Raw genomic sequence first — 24,627 nt, 5'->3', positions numbered from 1 at the left:
CGTTGTTCCCTTTGTCATCGGTATGTTACTTGCCCGAGATTCGATCGTCGGTATCTCAATACCTAGTTCAATCTCGTTACCGGCAAGTCTCTTTACTCGTTCCATAATACATCATCCCACAACTAACTCATTAGTTGCATTGCTTGCAAGGCTTATAGTGATGTGCATTACCGAGAGGGCCCAGAGATACCTCTCCGACAATCGGAGTGACAAATCCTAATCTCGATCTATGCCAACTCAACAAGTACCATCGGAGACACCTGTAGAGCACCTTTATAATCACCCAGTTACGTTGTGACATTTGGTAGCACACAAAGTGTTCCTCCGGTATTCGGGAGTTGCATAATCTCATAGTCATAGGAACATGTATAAGTCATGAAGAAAGCAATAGCAACATACTAAACGGTCAAGTGCCAAGCTAACGGAATGGGTCAAGTCAATCACATCATTCTCTAATGATGTGATCCCGTTAATCAAATGACAACTCATGTCTATGGCTAGGAAACTTAACCATGTTTGATTCAACGAGCTAGTCAAGTAGAGGCATACTAGTGACACTCTGTTTGTCTATGTATTCACACATGTACTAAGTTTCCGGTTAATACAATTCTAGCATGAATAATAAACATTTATCATGATATAAGGAAATATAAATAACAACTTTATTATTGCCTTTAGGGCATATTTCCTTCAGTCTCCCACTTGCACTAGAGTCAATAATCTAGTTCACATCGCCATGTGATTTAACACCAATAGTTCACATCACCATGTGATTAATATCCATAGTTCACATCACCATGTGGCCAACACTCAAAGGGTTTACTAGAGTCGGTAATCTAGTTCACATCGCCATGTGATTAACACCCAAAGAGTACTAAGGTATAATCATGTTTGCTTGTGAGAGAAGTTTAGTCAACGGGTCTGCCAAATTCAGATCCGTATGTATTTTTCAAATTTCTATGTCTACAATGCTCTGCACGGATCTACTCTAGCTAATTGCTCCCACTTTCAATATGTGTCCGGATTGTGACTTAGACTCATCCAGATCGGTGTAAAAGCTTGCATCGACGTAACTCTTTACGACGAACTCTTTATCACCTCCATAACCGAGGAATATTTCCTTAGTCTTCTAAGGATAATTTTGACGGCATTCCAGTGATCTACTCCAAGATCAAAATTGTACTCACTTGCCAAAATCAGGGCAGGGTATACAATAGGTCTGGTACACAGCATGACATACTTTATAGAACCTATGGCTGAGGCATAGGGAATGACTTTCATTCTCTCTCTATCTTCTGTCGTGGTCGGGCTTTGAGTCTTACTCAACTTCACACCTTGGAACACATGCGAGAGCTCTTTCTTTGACTGTTCCATTTTGAACTACTTCAAAAACTTGTCAAGGTATGTACTCATTGAAAAAACTTATCAAGCGTCTTGATCTATCTCTATAGATCTTGATGCTCAATATGTAAGCAGCTTCACCGAGGTCTTTCTTTGAAAACTCCTTTCAAACACTCCTTTATGCTTTCCAGAAAATTCTAGATCATTTCTGATCGACAATATGTCATTCACATATACTTATCAGAAAGGTTGTAGTGCTCCCACTCACTTTCTTGTAAATACAGGCTTCACCGCAAGTATGTATAAAACTATATGCTTTGACCACACTATCAAAGCGTACATTCCAACTCCGAGATGCTTGCACCAGTCCATAAATGTATCACTGGTGCTTACACACTTTGTTAGCGTCTTTTGGATTGACAAAACCTTCTGGTTGCATCATATACAACTCTTCTTTAAGAAATCCATTAAGGAATGTAGTTTTGACATCCATTTGCCAGATTTCATAAAATGTGGCAATTTTCTAACATGATTCGGACAGACTTAAGCATCGCTACGAGTGAGAAAATCTCATCGTAGTCAACACCTTGAACTTTGTCAAAACCTTTTTCGACAAGTCTAGTTTTGTAGATAGTAACACTACTATCAGCGTCCGTCTTCCTCTCGAAGATCCATTTATTTTCTATGGCTTGCCGATCATCGGGCAAGTCAACCAAAGTCCACACTTTTTTCTCATACATGGATCCCATCTCAGATTTCATGGCCTCAAGCCATTTCGCGGAATCTGGGCTCATCATCGCTTCCTCATAGTTCGTAGGTTCGTCATGGTCAAGTAACATGACCTCCAGAACCGGATTGCCGTACCACTCTGGTGCGGACCTTATTCTGGCTGACCTACGAGGTTTGGTAGTAACTTGATCTGAAGTTTCATGATCATCATCATTAACTTCCTCACTAATTGGTGTAGGCATCACTAGAACTGATTTCTGTGATGAACTTCTTTCCAATTCGGGAGCAGGTATAATTACCTCATCAAGTTCTACTTTCCTCCCACTCACTTTTTTTGAGAGAAACTCCTTCTCTAGAAAGGATCCATTCTTAGCAACAAATGTCTTGCCTTCGGATCTGTGATAGAAGGTGTACCCAACTGTCTCCTTTGGGTATCCTATGAAGACACATTTCTCTGATTTGGGTTTGAGCTTATCAGAATGAAACTTTTTCACATAAGCATCGCAACCCCAAACTTTAAGAAACGACAACTTTGGTTTCTTACCAAACCACAGTTCATATGGTGTCGTCTCAACGGATTTAGATGGTGCCCTATTAACGTGAATGCAGTTGTCTCTAATGCATAACCCCAAAACGATAGTGGTAAATCGGTAAGAGACATCATAGTTTGCACCATATCTAATAAAGTACGGTTACGACGTTCGGACACACCATTACGCTGTGGTGTTCCAGGTGGCGTGAGTTGCGAAACTATTCCACATTGTCTCAAATGAAGACCAAACTCGTAACTCAAATATTCGTCTCCGCGATCAGATCGTAGAAACTTTATTTTCTTGTTACGATGATTTTCCACTTCACTCTGAAATTCTTTGAACTTTTCAAATGTTTCAGACTTATGTTTCATCAAGTAGATATACCCATATCTGCTAAAATCATCTGTAAAGGTCAAAAAATAACGATACCCGCCGCGAGCCTCAACACTCATCGGACCGTATACATCAGTATGTATTATTTCCAATAAGTCAGTTGCTCGCTCCATTGTTCCGGAGAACAGAGTTTTAGTCATCTTGCCCATGAGGCATGGTTCGCAAGCATCAAGTGATTCATAATCAAGTGATTCCAAAAGCCCATCAGCATGGAGTTTCTTCATGCGCTTTATACCAATAAGACCTAAACGGCAGTGCCACAAATAAGTTGCAGTATCATTATTAACTTTTCATCTTTTGGCTTCAATATTATGAATATGTGTATCACTACGATCGAGATTCAATAAACCGCTTATATTGAGTGTATGACCGTAGAAGGTTTTATTCATGTAAACAGAATAATAATTATTCTCTAACTTACATGAATAACCGTATTGCAATAAACATGATCAAATCATATTCGTGCTCAACGCAAACACCAAATAACACTTATTTAGGTTCAACACTAATCCCGAAAGTAAAGGGAGTGTGTGATGGTGATCTTATCAATCTTGGAACCACTTCCAACACACATCATCACCCCGCCCTTAACTAGTCTCTGTTTATTTTGCAACTCCCGTTTTGAGTTACTACTCTTAGCAACTGAACTAGTATCAAATACCGAGGGGTTGCTATAAACACTAGTAAAATACACATCAATAACATGTATATCCAATATACCTTTGTTCACTTTGCCATCCTTCTTATCCGCCAAGTATCTAGGGCAGCTCCACTTCCAGTGACCATTTCTATTTGCAGTAGAAGCACTCAGTTTCAGGCTTGGGTCCAGCTTTGGGTTTCTTCATGGGAGTGGCAACTTGCTTGCCATTCTTCTTGAAGTTCCCTTTCTTTCCCTTGCCCTTTTACTTGAAACTAGTGGTCTTGCCAACCATCAACACTTGATGTTTTTTCTTGATTTCTACCTTCGCCGATTTCAGTGCGAAGATCTTGGGAATCATTCCCGTTATCCCTTGCACATTATAGTTCATCACGAAATTCTAGTAACTTGGTGATAGTGACTAGAGAACTCTGTCAATCACTATCTTATCTGGAAGATTAACTCCCACTTGATTCAAGTGATTGTAGTACTCAGACATTCTGAGCACATGCTCACTAGCTGAGCTATTCTCCTCCATCTTGTATGCAAAGTACTTTGTCAGAGGTCTCATACCTCTTAACACGGGCATGAGTCTGAAATACCAATTTCAACTCTTGGAACATCTCATATGTTCCGTGGCTTTTAAAACGTTTTTGAAGTCCCGGTTCTAAGCCGTAAAGCATGGTGCACTAAACTATCAAGTAGTCATCATACCGAGCTTTGTCAAACGTTCATAACGTCTGCATCTGCTCCTGCAATAGATCTGTCATCTAGCGGTGCATCAAGGACATAATTTTTCTATGCAGCAATGAGGATAATCCTCAGATCACGGACCAAGTCTGCATCATTGCTACTATCATCTTTCAACTTATTTTTCTCTAGGAACATATCAAAAATAAACGGGGAGCTACATCGCGAGCTATTGATGTACAACATAGTTATGCAAATACTATCAGGACTGAGTTCATGATAAATTAAAGTTCAATTAATCATATTACTTAAGAACTCCCACTTAGATAGACATCCCTCTAATCATCTAAGTGATCACGTGATCCATATCAACTAAACCATGTCCGATCATCACGTGAGATGGAGTAGTTTTCAATGGTGAACATCACTATGTTGATCATATCTTCTATATGATTCACGCTCGAACTTTCGGTCTCGAGTGTTCCGAGGCCATATCTGCATATGCTAGGCTCGTCAAGTTTAACCCGAGTATTCTGCATGTGCAAAACTGGCTTGCACCCGTTGTATGTGAACGTAGAGTTTATCACACCCGATCATCACGTGGTGTCTCGGCACGACGAACTTTCGCAACGGTGCATACTCAGGGAGAACACTTATACCTTGAAATTTAGTGAGAGATCATCTTATAATGCTACCGTCGATCTAAGCAAAATAAGATGCATAAAGGATAAACATCACATGCAATCAATATAAGTGATATGATATGACCATCATCATCTTGTGCCTTTGATCTCCATCTCCAAAGCACCGTCATGATTACCATCGTCACCGGCGCGACACCTTGATCTCCATCGTAGCATCGTTGTCGTCTCGCCAACTATTTCTTCTACGACTATCGCTACCGCTTAGTGATAAAGTAAAGCAACTACATAGCGATTGCATTTCATACAATAAAGCGACAACCATATGGCTCCTGCCAGTTGCCGATAACTCTGTTACAAAACATGATCATCTCATACAATAAAATTTAGCATCATGTCTTGACCATATCACATCACAACATGCCCTGTAAAACAAGTTAGACGTCCTCTACTTTGTTGTTGCAAGTTTTACGTGGCTGCTATGGGCTGAGCAAGAACCGTTCTTACCTACGCATCAAAACCACAACGATATTTCGTCAAGTATGTGCCGTTTTAACCTTCACAAGGACCGGGCGTAGCCACACTCGAGAAACTGACACCCGCCAGCCACCTGTGTGCGAAGCACGTCGGTAGAACCAGTCTCGCGTAAGCGTACGCGTAATGTCGGTCCGGACCGCTTCATCCAACAATACCACCGAATCAAAGTATGACATGCTGGTAAGCAGTATGACTTGTATCGCCCATAACTCACTTGTGTTCTACTCATGCATATAACATCTACGCATAAACCTGGCTCTGATACCACTGTTGAGGAATGTAGTAATTTAAAAAAAATCCTACGCACACGCAAGATCATGGTGATGTATAGCAACGAGGGGGAGAGTGTTGTCCACGTACCCTCGTAGACCGTAAGCGGAAGCGTTATGACAACGCGGTTTATGTAGTCGTACGTATTCACGATCCGACCGATCCAAGTACCGAGCACACGGCACCTCCGAGTTCAGCACACGTTCAGCTCGGTGACGTCCCACGAACTCACGATCCAGCAGAGCTTCGAGGGAGAGTTCCGTCAGCACGACGGCGTGATGACGATGATGATGATGCTACCGACGCAGGGCTTCGCCTAAGCACCGCTACGATATGACCGAGGTGGATTATGGTGGAGGGGGGCACCGCACACGGCTAAAAGATCAATGATCAACTTTTGTGTCTATGGGGTGCCCCCTGGCCACGTATATAAATGAGTGGAGGAGGGGGGAGGGCCGGCCCTCTATGGCGCGCCCTGGAGGAGTCCTACTCCCACCGGGAGTAGGATTCCCCCCCCCCCTTCCCTAGTTGGACTAGGAGAGAAGGAAGGGGGAGAGAGGAAGGAAGGAAAGGGGGGCGCCGCCCCCTCCTAGTCCAATTCGAACCAGAGGGAGAGGGGGCGCGCGGCCTGCCCTGGTCTCCTCTCTCTCTCCACTATGGCCCAATAAGGCCCATACACTTACCGGGGGGTTCCGGTAACCTCCCGGTACTCCGGTAAAATCCCGATTTCACCCGGAACTATTCTGATGTCCAAATATAGGCTTCCAATATATCGATCTTTATGTCTCGACCATTTCGAGACTCCTCGTCATGTCCGTGATCATATCCGGGACTCTGAACTACCTTCGGTACATCAAAACACGTAAACTCATAATACCGATCGTCACCGAACGTTAAGCGTGCGGACCCTACGGGTTCGAGAATTATGTAGACATGACCGAGACACGTCTACGGTCAATAACCAATAGCGGAACCTGGATGCTCATATTGGCTCCTACATATTCTACGAAGATCTTTATCGGTCAACCGCATAACAACATACGTTGTTCCCTTTGTCATCGGTATGTTACTTGCCCGAGATTCGATCGTCGGTATCTCAATACCTAGTTCAATCTCGTTACCGGCAAGTCTCTTTACTCGTTCCGTAATACATCATCCCATAACTAACTCATTAGTTGCATTGCTTGCAAGGCTTATAGTGATGTGCATTACCGAGAGGGCCCAGAGATACCTTTCTGACGATCGGAGTGACAAATCCTAATCTCGATCTATGCCAACTCAACAAGTACCATCGGAGACACCTGTAGAGCACCTTTACAATCACCCGGTTACGTTGTGACGTTTGGTAGCACACAAAGTGTTCCTCCGGTATTTGGGAGTTGCATAATCTCATAGTCATAGGAACATGTATAAGTCATGAAGAAAGCAATAGCAACATACTAAACGATCAAGTGCTAAGCTAACGGAATGGGTCAAGTCAATCACCATTTTCTAATGATGTGATCCCGTTAATCAAATGACAACTCATGTCTATGGCTAGGAAACTTAACCATCTTTGATTCAACGAGCTAGTCAAGTAGAGGCATACTAGTGACACTCTGTTTGTCTATGTATTCACACATGTACTAAGTTTCCGGTTAATACAATTCTAGCATGAATAATAAACATTTATCATGATATAAGGAAATATAAATAACAACTTTATTATTGCCTCTAGTTCATATTTCCTTCATCTGCATTTTGCCCTTCTCGAATGGACCTACGACCATAAATCGTGAAACCCAAAGTTAGGCCCGACCATGGATGAAATTTTGAATCAAAGAACATAATGTAAGAATGCAAGCATCATGGATACAAGAGAAGAGAGTAATGAACTAGTGGAAACTGGAAAGACCACGAGTTTGTTGCAGAAAAAGACAAGACGTGACGGTCTGATGCACATGCCATTCCTTCATTACAGCACCCCACTAACGTAAATAAAGGGAAAACATATTCTGGATTAATGATTTTGCATCCCCAAAATATGATAGCATTTGGATGCAGGGATTGTCTACGTAGTACAGATGGTTCATCCCATACTCCCATGCAAAATAGAGTTTACCTGAACAAGCCTAGAGCAATTCACATTTCTTAGCATTGTAAGATGTGGTTGGTTGAGAAAACCAGAAAAAAATACTGCACCGGCAAGAAAACAATGTAGTGATGTGTGCTATTTTCATGATTTTAGTCCCTTCTGGATGCTGGGCGCATGCAGTGCAAATATGTCAACACAATAAGAACATATTTGAGAAACTGGACGTCACTTGGTTGGTGGGGGTGCACCAGCGCCAACCCACCCACCAGGGTCCGACACCTGCATGAGGTCAGTGAAAAACAAAAGGTCTCTGCTTAATAGAACCCGCGATGTTTCAAACCAATCTCATATGGATCGACACAGCTCCCACGGATGTTGTCACCCAGTCCTCAAGAGGATGTGCACCCCGCTCTCAGTACCAACCATGTCGCTCATCTCCCCTACTTTCAGACCAATCACCGCCTTCTCGGAAGGCTTCTGCATTTTGCCCCACTTGAATGGACCTATGGCCATAAATTGTGAAACCCGAAGCTAGGCCTGATCATGGATGAAATTTTGAATCATAAAACAAAATATAAGAATGCAAGCACCATGGATACAAGAGAAGATGGTAATGAACAAGTGGCAACTGGAAAGACTACGAGTTTGTCACAGAAAAAGACAAGCCTTAATGGTCTAATGCAACATGGCATTCCTTCATTATAGCATCCAAATAACGTAAATGAAGGCAGGCTCACAAGACAGCCTGAACATTGGGATTAAACATACATAAATTGTGCACCGGGTTTTACATATAGTTGCAGCCAACAAAAAATCAGAATTATGTAACTTATCAATGCTTATTTGTTAAATTTCAATAATTTTTAATTATCAAACCTCCAATGTAAAGTCATGACCTCCCTCTAGATAATTCTATAAGATTGAGTTGTAGTATTAGCATATGTAATAACGAAAAGCAAAGCGCGGTCTCACGCCATCTCTTTATTATATAGTCTCGCACCAATGAATACATTGATATATTGCTCCAAAGGAGCAAATAGAACACTTTGCAATATAATATTTTGAACTATAAACTCATATTACTAAAGATTGTGATAAAAGAAAATAATAACGATGTAAAATACCGCGGCACCTCCTCCAAGCTTGGCATATTAAAAACATCTTAAAAATATTTTCCAAGCATATTGTTGAAGAATTAGATTCTACTTACATAGTAAGAATATTGCATTTTAATATTTAGCTACAATGTTATGTGGTTAATTTATGAAATATAGTTGTTAATATTGTGTGTCGAGAAAGTGAATTATAAAGAAATACAAAAATTTAGTATAAACAAGTGATAGTTCTCCCGCAACCATCGCCCGATAGTTATCCTGGAAGATTAAGTAACCCCATCACTAGAAATGCAATGTTGAACTAAGCAGTTTGTGTTATTATGCTCACAATCAAGGAACTGCTACTCAAGTACATGAAAAGTGATGTGGCGGCTTCATAGAGAGAAGTATGTTGTTGGTTGTTCCTATTCATAGTGCTTATGAGCGCCAAGATTATGATAATTGACAAGGCATATGGGCTTGTTCGCACCAACATCACAGAGGGTCTACACTTGGGGCTACACGCGATAGCATTTACACTATCATGCAGTATCGATCACACGTCAATCGGAAACGGCCGTCTGGACTCGGCTATACTTGCTCACATCGTTGGTTTTATTTATTTTGATGATTCATAAGCTTTACAAAACAGATGCTAGTCTAGATGCTACAGATGCATACTGCTAAAGGAACTATGTCTTGAGTCTGCAAGAAAACATGATAACTATATGTTTTCTTCTAGCTAACATGCAAATACATATTTATATTTGTGCAGCAAGTAAGGTGGTTTCTTCTGTAATTGTTTCTCGCCAATGATACAGTTTGTGGAGCACCAACAAACCCTACAATCTCCTAAAAAAACAAGCCCTATATTGCGTTGCATTCAAAAGAATTGGCCCTTAACCTCTTTGCACAGAGCCATGTTGATATGGAACTCTTCTTTTCGGTCCCCAGAACTCACCAGCTGACACACTCGTTTTCCGAATATTCCACGCATATGTCTAATCAAATTTGGTGAATGCTGAACGTGTGATGTATGGGTGCCCTGCCAAAACATGATCACGGAATAGTTTGATGAACCTCCATTTTTTACCCTCTTGCTGCTATGATTTACCGCCCATAAGTTTTCTTTATTAGTGGGTGTTCTCCTCCTTTTTCTCATGCATGATTTGAATTGTTTTTTGACGGAATAGGTGGTATTCTGCTGCGATTTTGATTCTTTTGGCAGCAGTCTCGGCTGGCAGAGATCGTTTTCTTTTCGTTGATTCGTATTACTATCTTATGGTGTGAACTGCAAAGCTAGAAGGATACTACTTACTGTTGTGGTTGTCATTTCCTCTGTTTTAGTTGTTGCTTCTGTTCGCTAGTGATCTTCCCCAGACAAGTGCAGTGGTCAAGGTAAACGCAAAGCTAGAGGGATATGTGAATGAGAAAGTGGCTGGACTCGAAATGACTGTTCAACACTTAAACCTTAAATAACAACTGAATTTCACTCAAAAGCTGTAACATTATCGAGACAACACAAGCACCACCGACGTCTAATCCTGGCATACAACCAATCCCATAGTAGCTTTGCAGTCAGCACTGTTACAATGCAAGTTAAATGACAAAAGGTCTCTGCTTAAGAGAACGCGCAATGTTTCAAGCCAATCTCATATGGATCGACAGAGCTTTCACGGGCGCTGTCACCCGGTCCTCAAGATGATGTGCACCCCGCTCTCAGTATCAACCACGTCGCTCATGTCCCCCACCTTCAGAGCAATCACCGCCTTCTCGAAAGGCTTCTGCATCTTGCCCTTCTCGAATGGACCTACGGCCATAAATCGTGAAACGCTAAGTTAGGCCTGATTATGAACGAATTTTTGAATCATAAAGAGAATGACTGAATTGAAGCATCAGGGGTACAATAGAAGACAGTAATGAACTAGTAGAAACTGGAAAGAGCACGAGTTTGTCGCAGAAAAAGACAAAGACATAACAATCTGATGCACATGTCCTTCCTTCATTACAGCATCCAAATAACGTAAATAAAGGCGAAACAGATTCTAGACTCATCCCCTAAATATGATAGCATTTTAATGCAGGGATTGTCTACGTTGTACAGATGTTTCATCCCATACTCCCATGCAAAATAGAGTTTACCTGAAAAGGCCTAGAGCAATTCACATTTCTTAGCAATGTAAGATGCAGTTCATTAAGAACACTAGAAAAAATACCGCGCCAGCAAGAATACACTATAGTGATGCGTGCTAATTTTCATGATTTTAGTCCCTTGTGGATACTGGGTGCAGGCGGTGCAAATATGTCAACACAATAAGAACATATTTGAGAAACTGAACGTCACTCTGAGGGTGCTCCAGTGCCAACACGCCCACCAGGGTTCGACACCTGCATGAGGTGGAATTTGTTTACGCGCCGGGGACTGACTGGCTGGTGCCCGTCGTACTTCTTTAGAACAATGCCACTGGGTGCTAGTGCCTGGTTGGTCGACTTAATTTTTTTTCAACGTTCTGCTCATAATGGTGCTCAATTGTCCCATTTGATGTTCCAAAATCGATGATTCGATAACCCTAGGAAATTATCAATTATAGAAAGGTACTGCAGAGAAGCATGCTGTAACTTTGGACAGAGCAACTATGAGATACTGTACAATTTAAACATGTCATCATGTTCAGTTGGTCAGCTTCTAGTTTTAGGAAAAATAATATATCACCACGTCTTTATAGTGTACTGTGGTGTGTCCCACAGGCGTGTGTTGTCCCTGCAACATTCCACAATATTCATACAGGTAGGAATCTTAGCAAAAAAATGAACTGGCTAAGGCAGGCTCAAAAGGCAGCCTGAACATTGGGATTAAGCATACATAAAGTGTGCACCAGGTTTTACATATAGTTGCAGGCAACCAAAAATCAGAGAAAACAAGGAAACCTTAGCCCATTATTAACAAAACTCATAGAAAGAACAAATTAGGGAACTAACTGGAGTAAATCATCCTGTGTTGGTTAACGCGACCGTTATTCGTTCTAGTGGATATAAGTAGTTACCTAATTACTGGAGGTTCAACGGACAACAAAAAAATTATAACAGAAACAGAGAGATATTAATTGGTCAGTTCAAACGACACACTTGGGTACCGACTAAGAACCGCCTTATAGTGGACTAAGATTAGATAACAGAGAGATATTAATTGGTCAGTTCAAATACAACAGACTTGGGTGCCAACAACGAACCGCCTTATAGTGGACTAAGATTAGATAACAGAGAGATATCAATTGGCCAGTTCGAATACAACAGACTTGGGTGCCAACAACGAACCACCTTATGGTGGACTAAGCTTGGATAAGAGAGATATACTAATTGGTCAGTTAAAATATAACAGACATGGGTACTGACAACAAACCGCCTTATAGTGGGGCTAAAAGCCAAAAGAACTTGTAGAATGCTTCAAGAGTTGAAGAGGAAACATCTGGCATTCATGCACTGTTGCACACAATTGAAGCTACTCCTGCATAACAACTCAGATTATTGCCTGAATTATAGTGCACATCTCTCAGTCAGATGCAGCAGCACTCCAGTGAGGCTGTATGGGACTAGCCAACATATCCAGGTTATGTAACACGCCACGCAAGCTGGTTTTGCCGATTCTGATCGGCATTCCACACACCAGGCGCCACCGACACCCCCAAAATTGGCCACACCCGGAAGCAAATCCACACATCCATAGCAGCAGCACATACACACAGAGCAGCAAATCGGGCGGGCGGGGAGGAGGGAGGGGGGAGGCACTGACCGAGGTCGCCGCCGCGCTTGGCGGAGTTGCAGTCGGAGTTGTCGCGGGCGGCGGCGTCGAACTGGAGCTCCCCGGCGGCGATCTGGTCGCGGAGGGCGCGGGCGAGGTCGGCGGCGTCGTCGCGGGTGGTGGCGGAGATGGCGACGCCGTCGGGGTCCCGCCACGAGGCCTTGCGCCGGGACCCCTCGTGCTTGATCAGGATGTGCGACGCCCGCATCGTCTCCCTCTTCCCCTTGCCCTCGTCCCCCGGCTTCTGCTGCGGCCGGTGGTGGGGGTTGCGGTCGCGGGAGCCGGAGGAGGGGTGCTCCGCGCGGCGGCGCTTGCTGTCGGCGGCCGCGGCCGCGTCCTGCCCGCCCGGCCGCTTCCGGGCCGCGGCCGGGGCGGGGGCAGGGGCGTCGGTCCCTATCTTGGCGTCGCGGCGGGCCGAGGAGCGGAGACGCTTGGGTGGGTCGGGGGTTTGGATTTCGGTTTCCGTTTCTGAAGCTCTTCTTGGTCTGTCGTCAGGGTCGCCGAGCCCATTATTATAGCACGAGGAGGCTTGACCTCGACCTCAACCTTAAACTGTCTGCCTGACCAATTTTGGGAACACAAACATTCTGAATTTTTATATTCTCTACGTCTAGATACATCTATTTGTCCGACAAGTATTCCCGGACGAAGAGAGTACTAACGAAAACGACACATGAGGCGACCACAAAGAATGTAGCGCCAGATCCAGATCCAGGTACGAGAAAAAAGCCCTATTTGCATAGCATTTGTCAACCACAAATCCAGCGCTGCCAACCAAGATCCACATCACTGAAACTAGTTGTAAATAAATCTACAATTAACAAAACAAAATCCAACAGCCCTAACATTTACACTGGTGTTGACACATCAGGCTCTCTCTATAAAGCGCATCATGGCAAACAAGCACTGGAAGTAGCAATCACACAGCAAACTGCCTGGGGGTTCTTCAGCATTTGGGAAAGATGATAACACCACACAAAACGCCGGTAATAAATCTAAATCCCCTACCAAAATACACTGTCAGAAAATCAGCCTACGGTCAACTAAGGAAGGCACTACTGTGTTCAGAACAGCAATCTAGCTTAAATCCTGCTCTCTGCTTTATTTTGATTTTCCAGACGCATCCTGATCAGTGAGTTGGCCTACTGGTCTGCCTGGATGCAGTCATTCAAGACTTGCATGCCGTTCTCGCTCATCTGCTGTACCTCCGAAGGCGATAGGATCCGGATGCATCGGACGCAGTTGATGAATTCCCTGCCAAGATTCAGGGAAGCACACATAGTGAGTGAAGAATTCCTAAGAACTACTACTACATTTGGAAATGGATGAACCCAAGGGATATGGTGTGATGGATTTTGTCATGAAATCGATGGAAAGCTGCCAATATACTTACTCCCACGGATCGTCGCCGACGAGAAGCACGTCATTTTCGTAATCGACGTACACTAGCTTCCAGTCTGAACTCGCAGGATGCTCGAGTTTCCCCTGGAGCCCAAACATTGACGCGATGGCTGATCTCAGCTCACGGTAATCCCTATACCGTGTGACATCGATGGATCTTCCGACGGATCCTAGCTTTTGAACCTGCATGTCATGGATCAGAAGATAAAATAAGCATAGCAAAAGTTTGAAGTCACTACCTCATTATCAAAGAAGTTTCAGCAAATGCTGCCTACTTAGAAGTGTTGTAGTACCATACCTTTGTGTATGTCCGCACCGGTGGTTTCATCGGCTTCGCACTTCGGCCGATGCTGTACTCTGCGGCATCCATGCTGCAAGACGATGTCCCCCTGGAACTGTTATGGATCTCTGGCAGAGACAGAACTTGGGACTCCTTCAAACTTGGCAACTTCGAGTACATCCCCAGATTAAAGCCCTCAGTAGTCTGCGGTTGAGAGCATGAGGAGATGTTATTCATTCCTCTTTGCATGGATTCCATGTGATTTCCACTATCTTCTTCAGAGAAGCTCATTTGTACATATGAGTTGGATGTGCTCGGTACGTTACTTCCGTCGTGGTGCACATCCAGATTTTGCATCTCAGGTGACAGAAATGTTAGCGAATGCAGATCCGGGCTGCCGATGAAGTCTTGTATGGAATTGGGGAAGCAGTCTGAGAGGCAAGAGTTCTGAAAAGTCTCCAGAGTATCAGTATTTATTGTGGAACCTATATTAGCAGATGGACTGAAGATGTTCTCTGATGCACTAACTGACTGAATGCCATTGGAGTCTTGGTAATTGGGAGGCTGAACCATCCAATCCAGACCATCAAAGAACTGCGAAAAAGACGCCTGGTTGGGAAATGAGTTGACTGACTTCCCTCCATCAGGTGATATTGATGATTCCAACTTTGGTGGTGACACTAGTTCATTTTGTTCGACCTGCTGACACTGCAGCTGCCCAGCAAAATCACCATGAGTAAGTGCACCAGATGAACCTTCATTGTTACCACAGTTAACATGTTTGGTGTCACAACTGACTAGTTCTGCTTCTGAAACATGCTGTTGGTCGTCGCAAATCCGTGAAGGTGCCGAAGAAAGTTCAGAATTCTCTGAAATGGTTTTGCGAGATGAGCCTTTCTTGCTCCTCCGAGGCTTGACTCTAGGCTCACCCTTGCCATTTTGCTCTGAAATGCTTTGACTTGGATATTTATCTGTGTTTCTTGGCTCTCTTCCTGCAACATGTAGCTCCGACGCAGAAACTGAATCAGCGGCAGGCTGAACTTCACAGCTTTCCGAATCGCCTCTCTGCATCTTAGGAGCATGCAGCTGCTGCTGCTGGGCTTCATTGGAAGGCATGCTTTCTGGCTTTATTGAACCAATGGGATGACCAAATGTTGAAGGAGGCATGTAGTTTTGCTTGACATTTTGAATAATACTAGAATAAGAGGACTGGTGACAACTGAGTGGAGTCCCCATGTTTTGGCCAGATTGATTCAGAAACATCATCATGGCCAATTCTGATCCAACAGCGGGCATGTGCTGCAAGTTACCATATGGATTTCCAGGTGCCCTCTGAAATGGTGACATATTTACAGATGCAATATCTAGCCCAGGTACTGCGAATAAAGAAAAAAGAGTTAGTATCCAACTTACAAAATGATACAACAAATATTTGCAGATTCAGTCACTACCCCAGGTACTGCAATTAATAAAGCATGGTTGAGAAGTACCTCCATAACCAGGCAGGCATTGTCGCTTCGAATTCAATGATGCAGAAGGGAACACTATAGTGTTCTCCGGAGTTTCAATGTCCCATATGCTCACACGCTCGGGTCTTTCTCCGTATCCATGTTCATCCCATTCAATCTGTTGATGCAAAGTATATTAGGAGGGCCACATGATGATAGGCAGGTTCATTCAAGTTTTTTGGAAGGAAAGCAAGGCACCTGCAAATTGCGCCATTTGGAGTTGGGCCATCTCATCGGATCAGAATCGCTAACTCCCACGATTGTACCAGTGTATCTGTCAAACAGATCAATTTTTATTCAGATATGATGCAGAACAACTTCACCGAGCATATACACATTGAAAGATGGTGCTAAACCTTCATCCGTGAATGGTATATTGCATTATACTACTACTCATTATTGTAGAGGTGGCTTGATATGGTCATTTTTCTCAGAGATGAAAGCGAGAAAGATTTGCAGAACAAGTAATTTAAACTTGAAAGCATAACAGTATATATTGCCTTCAGATATCAGTTGCATTTTACTGGAGAAGAATACAGAGCATCAAATCAAAAGCAGAAAAAATATGCTATCTGCCTATGACAAAGTATTTAGTTCTAGTTAGTGGACAAACCTGCGCTTGCTTGATTCCTCTGTCTCAAACATCATAGCCATTCTCATGCCAACAGATTGCTGGATATAGTTGGCCTTATTGTACCTTGCAACGGGAACTACAAACGGCGACGGGCTCGTCCTGAAGAGATTTCAAGAGCGTATATATGTTAAACATGCCACCAGTAAACCAGGCAAAATGGAGATAGAGAAAGATTTGTACCTAGGATTGTAGTAAATGGTAAATGAACTACCGCTTGATGCAGCATGAGCTGCCGCAGCCAGAACACCTATGTGCATACTATCAGTGGACAGAACCGAAGATGACAATGCCGTTTGCTGATTGGTGGCACGCCTAACACCCACAAGTAGTTGTGACTTCTCATCCCTGAAACCAGTAACTTTTGTCAGGAATGGACGTTCGACTCTCACAAATTCACCGAGTGGAAATCTTCAAGGTAATATAAGTTGTTTCCAGTCTGATTGAGTAAAGGTTTGGTGTCTGTGTCACATAGCATTATAGCACTAATCAGGGTAGCTTAAATGTGTAAGTTAAGTACAGCTACGGGTGCATGAAAAAATTGAATTCAGCAAGTTGGAAATGTCTATAAACAGATAGTAGAAAGACCAATAAGTAATGGATTATGGTACATTTGTTACATCTTAATAACATGGACATCATTTGAGATTGATTCTACACTGTGACCAACTTTGTAGCCCCGAAATATGATGGCAGTTGAATGCAGGAATTGTCTCCATAATCCGTATGGTTCTTTCCATCCAATAATTAAGAGTTCACACCAATACCATAAGTCTGAACCTTTTCAGATGCAGTAGTGCAAGATGCATTTGGTTAAGATCCCAAACATACATACTATCATGCAAGTTGGGTCCATATATATACCTGATAAATAAGACAGAATCCCCTGCTTTAAGCCGTTTCGCGCCGACAAACAGACTCCATCCAGTCGTTAGAAGATGTCGCTTTGGCTGTCCTGTAAGTAGCACCAAGTGAAGAAACTTTTAGAAGACAGGGACCCAGGACACCCAAATTATGTACCCTTGAATGAACAATTTAAAAGCAAGTCAAACAGCATTCGACCCTACCACGATAAATGTGACGGAATGTCCACATGTTGTCATGCAAATCTCGCACGATAAGCTCCTGATTAGGAGGTTGCATCGAGTAATCCTGCAAGTCCAAAGACATAACCTATGTATGAGCTGAGGCACTCACAAAGAGTAACCAAGTAGATAAATGAAAATGTGGACAAGATGCTGATATATACCAGCTGTGGGAACAGCTTCTCTGCGGCTCTTCGCGGCACCGAGAACCCGCCGTGCGTGCTCGTGTCGCTCGCGGTCAAATTCTTGCAGAAATACTCCGCGGGATGCTTGCTCTTGGCATAGCTGCCGAGAGACGGGATCGGGAACACGTCGGTTTCCTGAAATTGACAGAATCTTGGAATCAGGTTGACAGTTTTACACATTCAGTCAACACTGTAGAAAAAATGCAGTTCAGCATGTTGTGAATTTTTCACCCAAGCTCCATTTCCGACAGTACTTACAGAGTTTACTGGTTGCAGAGTCATCTGTGCATAGACCTCATCGGTGTCCTTGTCAGCCTGTGAAAACAAAAAACAAGCAGTCAAGCATCCATCAGGGGTAATGGTAATGCATAAGGCCACTAACCCCTACACCTGAACCTGACGATGAACCAAGTAATCTTACATGCATGGTGATGTTGTGGACTTGGCACAGCAGCTGCGACGGCAGGCTCGGGTAGTTGGGGATGCGGGAGTTGGGCGTCTTCTTGGTGGTGGCCGCGACCTGCCAGATCAAGAAAAACTTCAGCATTCCATGTATGAAGTCAAGTGATCTGAACCAGATGAACAGAGCAGGACTGTTGGTGCAGTAGAAGGATTCAGACGGACCTGCTCGCTGTGGCCCTGGGGGAAGTAGTAGACGAGGCTGCCGCGCTGCGGCAGGCACACCAGCGGGCCGGCGCAGGCGTGCCAGAGCTCCGAGTTGATCACCTTCTTGGCGCCCTGCGCCTCCCCCATGAGCTGCATTTCGTCGAGCAGCGCCGCCGCGTTCCTCAGCACGCCGAACGTCGGCAGCAGCTGCTGCTGCTTCTCCTGCGAGGCCGCCGCCATCTGTCTCCCCCGACCAAATCCAAACGAAGACGACGCTGAAGAACCGCTGCTGAACGGAGCTGGAGCTGGATTCACGACCGTCAGACGAGCAGCTCAGCCAGACTTCGGCATTGATGAATCAATCACAGATTCTCGGGAATCAGAGTGCCTGCAGGTCGTCGCAAGAGAAGCAGAGGATATCTGTCAATGTGTGAGCAAGCAAGCAAGCAGGCGGGGCAGGGTTATGTAGGCAAAGGGGAACAAGAAGGCCCCAAAAAATGCGTTCGGAATGGCGAGCTAGTAGTAGCAAGCTAGAGAGAGAGCTCGGGTCGGGTCCGTATGGCTATGGCTGGCTAAAAACCCGCCTCTCCCTCACTTTCCCGAGAAAGAAGGCGGCTTTTGTGTTTTCAGTCACGCGACGCGGGAGCCGAGGGCCGACAGGGGCTGGAGCTAGGGGGCAGAGTAAAATGGCGCTGGGAATCTTGCTATACTCGCACACTAGCCCAGCTTAGGTGCTCGACGGAATGCCGTCCCCTCTCCTGCGAGGTCGAGCATGGCGTGGGGTCGAACCACGGAACAAGGAGGCCCCCATCCTATGGGATCGCTAGAACTAGTCCCTGAAGCAGGCGAGGGACGAGGTGTGGGGCATTTCACAGGAAGGAGAAGAGGACGAAAGCCCATGCAGGTGCAGGTGCAGTGAACGGAACCCGTGTGGAGAAGGGCAATGCCGCCGGCTGGGGCTGGCGCCGCACCTCCGACTGGGGGAGCAGAAGCATCGAGATCGCCGGCCGGCGGCATTCCATTCGAAGCCACTACCCACTAGTATTGCGAGTGGTGAAGCGAGATAGAAGAAGCAGGAGGTCGAGAACCTACCTTCTCCGGCGGGCACGCGGGGAGGGGGCGAGCAGAGCGCCAACAATGTCTCCGAGGAGGAAGGCACGGACGGGCAAGTGCAAGTGCCGGAGCGAGTGTAAAGAGGAGGAGGGGGCAGGTGCCAAATGCGCGACGGGCAGGGGCTGCGGGGCGCTCCGCCTCTGATAAAGGCAAGGCAAAGCGGTGGAGTGGAGGCGTGCTAGGCAGGCCCGGGAGCACGCGCGGAGCGGAGGAGCCCCGGCCGCGGTGGTGGTAGTGGTGTGGAGGCGGTACGGCGTAGAGCGAAGCAGTAGTAGGGCGTAGGATGGGCCTGGGCGGGGCGGTAGAGTGGGCAGTAGAGGGCAATGATACATACATACGGTGTGCGCCTTTTGCTGCGCGCGCGCTTCTTCTCCCTCCCTTGCCAACAATGATGCCGACCTTTCGAGGGTTTCGTTGATTCCTCATTCGAGCACCTTTGGCTTGATCCCCACTGGCCACCGGGCAGCCGAGCAGAGCTGAGGGAGGCGTGGTGGTGGAGGTGGTGTTGGTACGCGCCTGTGGCTTGGCCTGCGACTACGTACGTATTGGCACTGGCACAGCCGAGCGAGCTGAGGGAGGCGTGGAGCAGTGGCCCGAGTACGCACGCGCCAACGTACCTGCTGCACTGCACTGCTCCGCTCTGCCTGCTGATGGATGGTAGGACTACTCCATTTCGTTGTACGTCCATCACAGATCACACCACCACGTCTAGCCGCCGTCCGGCGCACGCGGTGATGCCGTCACTTGTCCGGCGTGCTATCGACCAGCCACCAATCCGCCGAGTTTGTGTGTGTGTGTGTGTGTGTGTGTGTGTGTGTGTGTGTGTGTGTGTGTGCATGTGCGCTGCTGACCGCTGGGTTTGCGAGCGAGACGCTGGTTTTCTGGATGGGATTCATGTGCGGATGTATGCATGGACTTCGGCGATGCTCCAGCGGCAAATCGTGGGCGCTACGCCTGTGACGCGAGCGAGGTGCCGCTTCGACGTGACCCTTCCAAGGCGCGCAAAACTGGGGCGGATTTTACAGACTCGTAATACGCTCGGGCTACGTCACGTCCACAGCTTGATAGCGAGTGTATGGCATTGCGTGACAACTGCCCAATGCCATGACGACAGGGCACTGGAACAGTATTTTTGTAGGGACTGTCTAATTGACATCTGAGGGCTCCTTTGATTCAAAGAAATTCCGTGGGACTTTTGGAGGGTTAGAATCCTGGATTTTTTCCTACGTTTGTCGTTTGATTCACGGGATTGAATTCTATAGGATTTTTTCCTATGGAATCAAGTGTACTACATTTCATTGGAAATCTAGCATCCACTTCAACCTCTTTTTTCAATTTCTTTATTTTTCCAGTAGCATCAAACACTCTATGCTAATCCTATAGGATTCAAGTGGACATACCACTCAAATCCTGTATTATCCCTATTCCCGCGTTTTAAAAATCCTGCAAATCAAAGAGGGCCTGACTGTTTTTCAATTTGAAAACAGTCAAATTTTCTGACCAATCAACACATTACACATGTATTAGCAGGAAAATCTCGCCCGTTCGTCCTGCACAAACAAACCCCCTCCTCATCAGGGACCACAACCAACTTGCAACCCACGCAAAGGCCAAACCCCCCTCCCCCCCCCCCTCCGTTTCGAAAAAAAAACCTCCCCCTCAAGCACTGGAACAGATATCACAATACACGCCCCTTCCCCTCAAGCACTGGAACAGATATCACAATACACACCCCTCCCCCTCACCTAACAGATCTGGGACGCGCCCATGGGAAAGGGAGAGGCGGCCATGGCACAGCGGGGAGGGGGAGAAGAAGGAAGAGCAAACACAAAATTGGGAGAGGGGCATCTCCCTGATGAGGAGCAGCAGGGAGATCAACAACAGAATCCGCAGGTCAGCAAAACAGTCTTACACCAACTCCTCACCATCATCTCCCTTCACCTCTTACATGAACAAAAACTGAAGGAATTTCCTTCACCTACAAGCCAGAGATCAACATTCAGAAAAATTCAGCAACCTAGTTCAAATTCCCAGTGTAAAATCCTAGAAAATTACAGTGCAAATCACCATGTAACTAATCTTGTACCTAGAAATTTCCAATGTAAATTCCCCATAAATTCCAGTGTAAACATGTAGACAAATGATGTAATTACATTGAAAGAACACAGTAATCTACACTGTAAATCATAGAAAAAACAATACACAAATGTGATGTACTTACACTGTAAATGCATACTTTCAGTGAAGATTGCACTGTAAGTTACAGAGTAAATATGACTGTAAAATACAGACTTGCAGTGAAAATTACCTAGAAATTTACAGTGTAAAACCCCTAGAAATTCCAGTGTAAACCTAAGGGTTTTACACTGTAAGTACCCAGTACAAATGCACTGTAAATCCACTGTAAGTACTTAGGTAATTACAATGTAAGTACCCAGTAAAAAATCCACTGTAAAAATGCACTGTAAATCACTGTAAGTACCTAGTAAAATGCAGTGTAAAACCCCTATAAAAATACAGTACGCACACATACTATCTCCTGCTCCTCACCCAATGCATAGAAACACAAAAGTACATAACACATTGAAGCATGCAGACATTACAAAAATACTTTCATCTTTACTATATGCTTTGTTGCTCATGATTATGTTAAACTGACATTCTACTTTCCAAAATGTGACAGGAGAGGAGCATGATGAGGGCAGTAATTGAAGAGGATCTAATGAGATTGTCATACGAAGAACTCATACTAATTGTGAGATACAATTGCTAAAACTTTGGGAATATGTTTAAAACACATAAAAGGGTAAAAAGCTAACACAATTATGATGCAGGAAACATTTTCTTTCACTGTGCTCCTTCATTCCGACATTATGTACAAGGTAAGAATCAAAAATAAAAAAATACCGAGTACATTTCAGGTGATGTGTAAAAAAACTTGTGATGAACCTTGCAGGTACATTCAGGAGATGGATCTACGAACATTGCCGAAACTATCTACGAAAACTCCAGGAGCAAATCAAATGACAGTTTCATCACAATAAGAGATGACAATGTAATCAAAACAACAGCTGAATAACTATTGCAAGAAAATGCCGAAGGAAAGCGCACTAACAATCATTAAACTTACTTTGCAGACACTGGAGGCAGACTTGCATCACGAAATGCCAGCGAGCGAAGATGGGGGGGGGAATCCGATCCCTGGGACACAAACCTGCTCTACAACACGAATCTGCAACAGGTACGCACCACGAAAATTCAGAAATACAGACGATGAACATAAAAGAAGTGCAGAGAACATCTCAGAAGAAAGTAACTAAAACAAAATCCCTAAATGTTGTAGGAGCCTCAAGATGTTGATCCCAGCAGAGCAGCGGCTAACACGAACTCAAGCACAGGCATGAATGAAGAAGGAGAAAGAAAAGAACCAGAACACTCACTTGAACAAGAAGGAGACGATGAATTCCTCGGTGAAGAATACATTGAAAGATTCCTGCAAAATGAACAAGAAGCTGCATCAGAGGGCAATCTGATGAACACTAGCGGTAATTTCAAGCCGCATTTAGGCATGCAGTTCAAAACAAAGGAAGAAGCTCAGGAATATTTCAATTTCTACTCGAAAGTGGCAGGATTTTCAGTTGCTACAGTAGCAATCTCAAGAACAGCAAGCAAAAAAAGAAACAATGAGGTGAAAAGGATCACTATGAAGTGCAACGAGTGGGTCAAGACAAAAGAAATAGAGAAGGAATGCATAGTGCCCATGAGAAAATCTACAGTCATTGCTAAAACAGATTGTAAAGTTGTGATGGTCATATCTGAGAAAGGAGGCATATGGGTAATCACAAGACAACAAGTATAATACAACCATGAGTTAACACCAACAGTAGATTCTTCAGGTCACATAAGTACATGTTGGATGAAGAGAAGTGCTTGATAAAAGTTTTGAAGCATACAAACCTTGAAACAAGAAGGATTGTTGTTGTCCTGGCTTACATAAGAGGAGGAATGGCTCATCTACCATACACAAAGAAACATGTCACTAACTATGCAGCAAAAATAAACAGAGACATCGCAAACTCTGACATGATGGAAGTAGTGCAAATGTTCAACAAGAAGCAAACAGAAAATCATGGCTTTTGCTACTCGTTTGAGCTTGATGGAGAGAATAAAGTGAGAAGCTTATTCTGGACAGATGTGAGGTCAAGAATGATGTATGAAATCTTTGGAGATTGCATCAGTTTTGACACTACATTCCTAACAAACAAGTACAACTTACCGTTTGCACCGTTTGTGGGAATATCCCCACACGGCAACACATACTTGTTTGCTTGTGCATTCATTATCAATGAGACAAAAGACATGTTTGCTTGGTTGTTTGAACAATTCCTGATGGCTATGGGAGGCAAGCATCCTATATTGATAATTACAGATCAGGACAAGGCAATGCAAGGAGCTATTGAACAAGTATTTCCTAATGCTACCCATAGGAGCTGCCTGTTTCACATAAAGAAAAAGGCAGAGGAGAAAGTTGGGCCATGTTTCCAAGCTAATGAAGGCCTCTATGAAGATTTCCAGGACATTCTGGACAACTCCTTGACTGTGGAAGAATTTGAAACAGACTGGCAAGAAATGATAGAGAAATACCAAGTTCACCACATAAAGTACTTCAGCGACATGTGGGAAAACAGGAAAAAGTGCATACTAGTGTATTTCAAGGACAAGTTCTTCCCATTCATTCAAACTACAGCTAGAAGTGAAGGAACTAATGCCCTTTTCAAGAAAGGGGTTGGGACTAAATTTAGTGCTACTAGCTTTTTAAGAGAGTATGACCGGATACTTGATGTTGTGCATGACAGGGAATAAGAATGTGACCATGTTTCCAGAAAGAAGAAGGTTGCAAGGAAATCCTTCTAGTCAAACTACAGCATAGAAAGGCAAGCACATGAGATGTACAACCTTGGAATATTCAGAAAATTCCAGTTTAAGATGGCAGATACAACAAGGCTGCATGTCTTTGAACAAGAAAAGGACAAATACTACATTGTTACCCAGGCTGAAAACTACCCTCTAAAGGAACTCC

The 24,627-nt window shown here is 44.4% G+C and overlaps 2 protein-coding genes across 3 annotated transcripts; both read right to left on the bottom strand.

Moving 5' to 3' along the window:
- Window positions 1-10,389: 10,389 nt before the first annotated feature.
- Window positions 10,390-13,691, bottom strand: LOC123056002 (peptidyl-prolyl cis-trans isomerase NIMA-interacting 1). The gene is made up of 3 exons (XM_044479780.1): window positions 13,640-13,691; window positions 12,730-13,266; window positions 10,390-10,749 (listed from the first exon to the last, which is right to left on the bottom strand). Exons 1-3 carry the CDS (start codon window positions 13,689-13,691, stop codon window positions 10,625-10,627), a joined length of 714 nt encoding a protein of 237 aa, XP_044335715.1. The 3' UTR covers window positions 10,390-10,624.
- Window positions 13,535-19,958, bottom strand: LOC123054784 (auxin response factor 11). Of its 2 annotated transcripts, none has more exons than XM_044478629.1 (14): window positions 19,527-19,958; window positions 18,453-18,822; window positions 18,250-18,348; window positions 18,087-18,143; window positions 17,808-17,963; window positions 17,626-17,710; window positions 17,423-17,513; window positions 16,742-16,906; window positions 16,541-16,660; window positions 16,126-16,201; window positions 15,910-16,045; window positions 14,438-15,795; window positions 14,132-14,322; window positions 13,535-13,992 (listed from the first exon to the last, which is right to left on the bottom strand). In XM_044478629.1, exons 2-14 carry the CDS (start codon window positions 18,672-18,674, stop codon window positions 13,881-13,883), a joined length of 2,868 nt encoding a protein of 955 aa, XP_044334564.1. In that variant the 5' UTR covers window positions 18,675-18,822; window positions 19,527-19,958; the 3' UTR covers window positions 13,535-13,880. The 2 variants fall into 2 exon arrangements, with proteins under 2 accessions (XP_044334564.1, XP_044334565.1); XM_044478630.1 differs by having other exon boundaries at window positions 17,629-17,710.
- Window positions 19,959-24,627: the final 4,669 nt, after the last annotated feature.

The sequence above is a fragment of the Triticum aestivum genome, chromosome 2D (assembly GCF_018294505.1).
Source record: "Triticum aestivum cultivar Chinese Spring chromosome 2D, IWGSC CS RefSeq v2.1, whole genome shotgun sequence".
In the NCBI taxonomy this organism is placed as follows: domain Eukaryota; kingdom Viridiplantae; phylum Streptophyta; class Magnoliopsida; order Poales; family Poaceae; genus Triticum; species Triticum aestivum.
Note: the sequence above shows the minus strand (reverse complement) of the source record. Positions and strands in the feature narration are given on the sequence as shown.

What these genes read in the sequence shown, in the direction of transcription:
- LOC123056002 (XM_044479780.1), bottom strand. Translation starts at nt 13,691, where the DNA reads ATGCTGAAGAACCCCCAGGCAGTTTGCTGTGTGATTGCTACTTCCAGT. An exon ending in GATTGCTACTTCCAGTGCTT is followed by an intron (nt 13,267 to 13,639) that starts GTTTGCCATGAT and finishes GTCGAGGTCAAG; the next exon opens with CCTCCTCGTGCTATAATAAT. An exon ending in CAAGCGCGGCGGCGACCTCG is followed by an intron (nt 10,750 to 12,729) that starts GTCAGTGCCTCC and finishes TTATGGCCGTAG; the next exon opens with GTCCATTCGAGAAGGGCAAG.
- LOC123054784 (XM_044478629.1), bottom strand. Translation starts at nt 18,674, where the DNA reads ATGGCGGCGGCCTCGCAGGAGAAGCAGCAGCAGCTGCTGCCGACGTTC. An exon ending in CCCAGGGCCACAGCGAGCAG is followed by an intron (nt 18,349 to 18,452) that starts GTCCGTCTGAAT and finishes TTGATCTGGCAG; the next exon opens with GTCGCGGCCACCACCAAGAA. An exon ending in CGGTGCGGACATACACAAAG is followed by an intron (nt 14,323 to 14,437) that starts GTATGGTACTAC and finishes CATGACATGCAG; the next exon opens with GTTCAAAAGCTAGGATCCGT.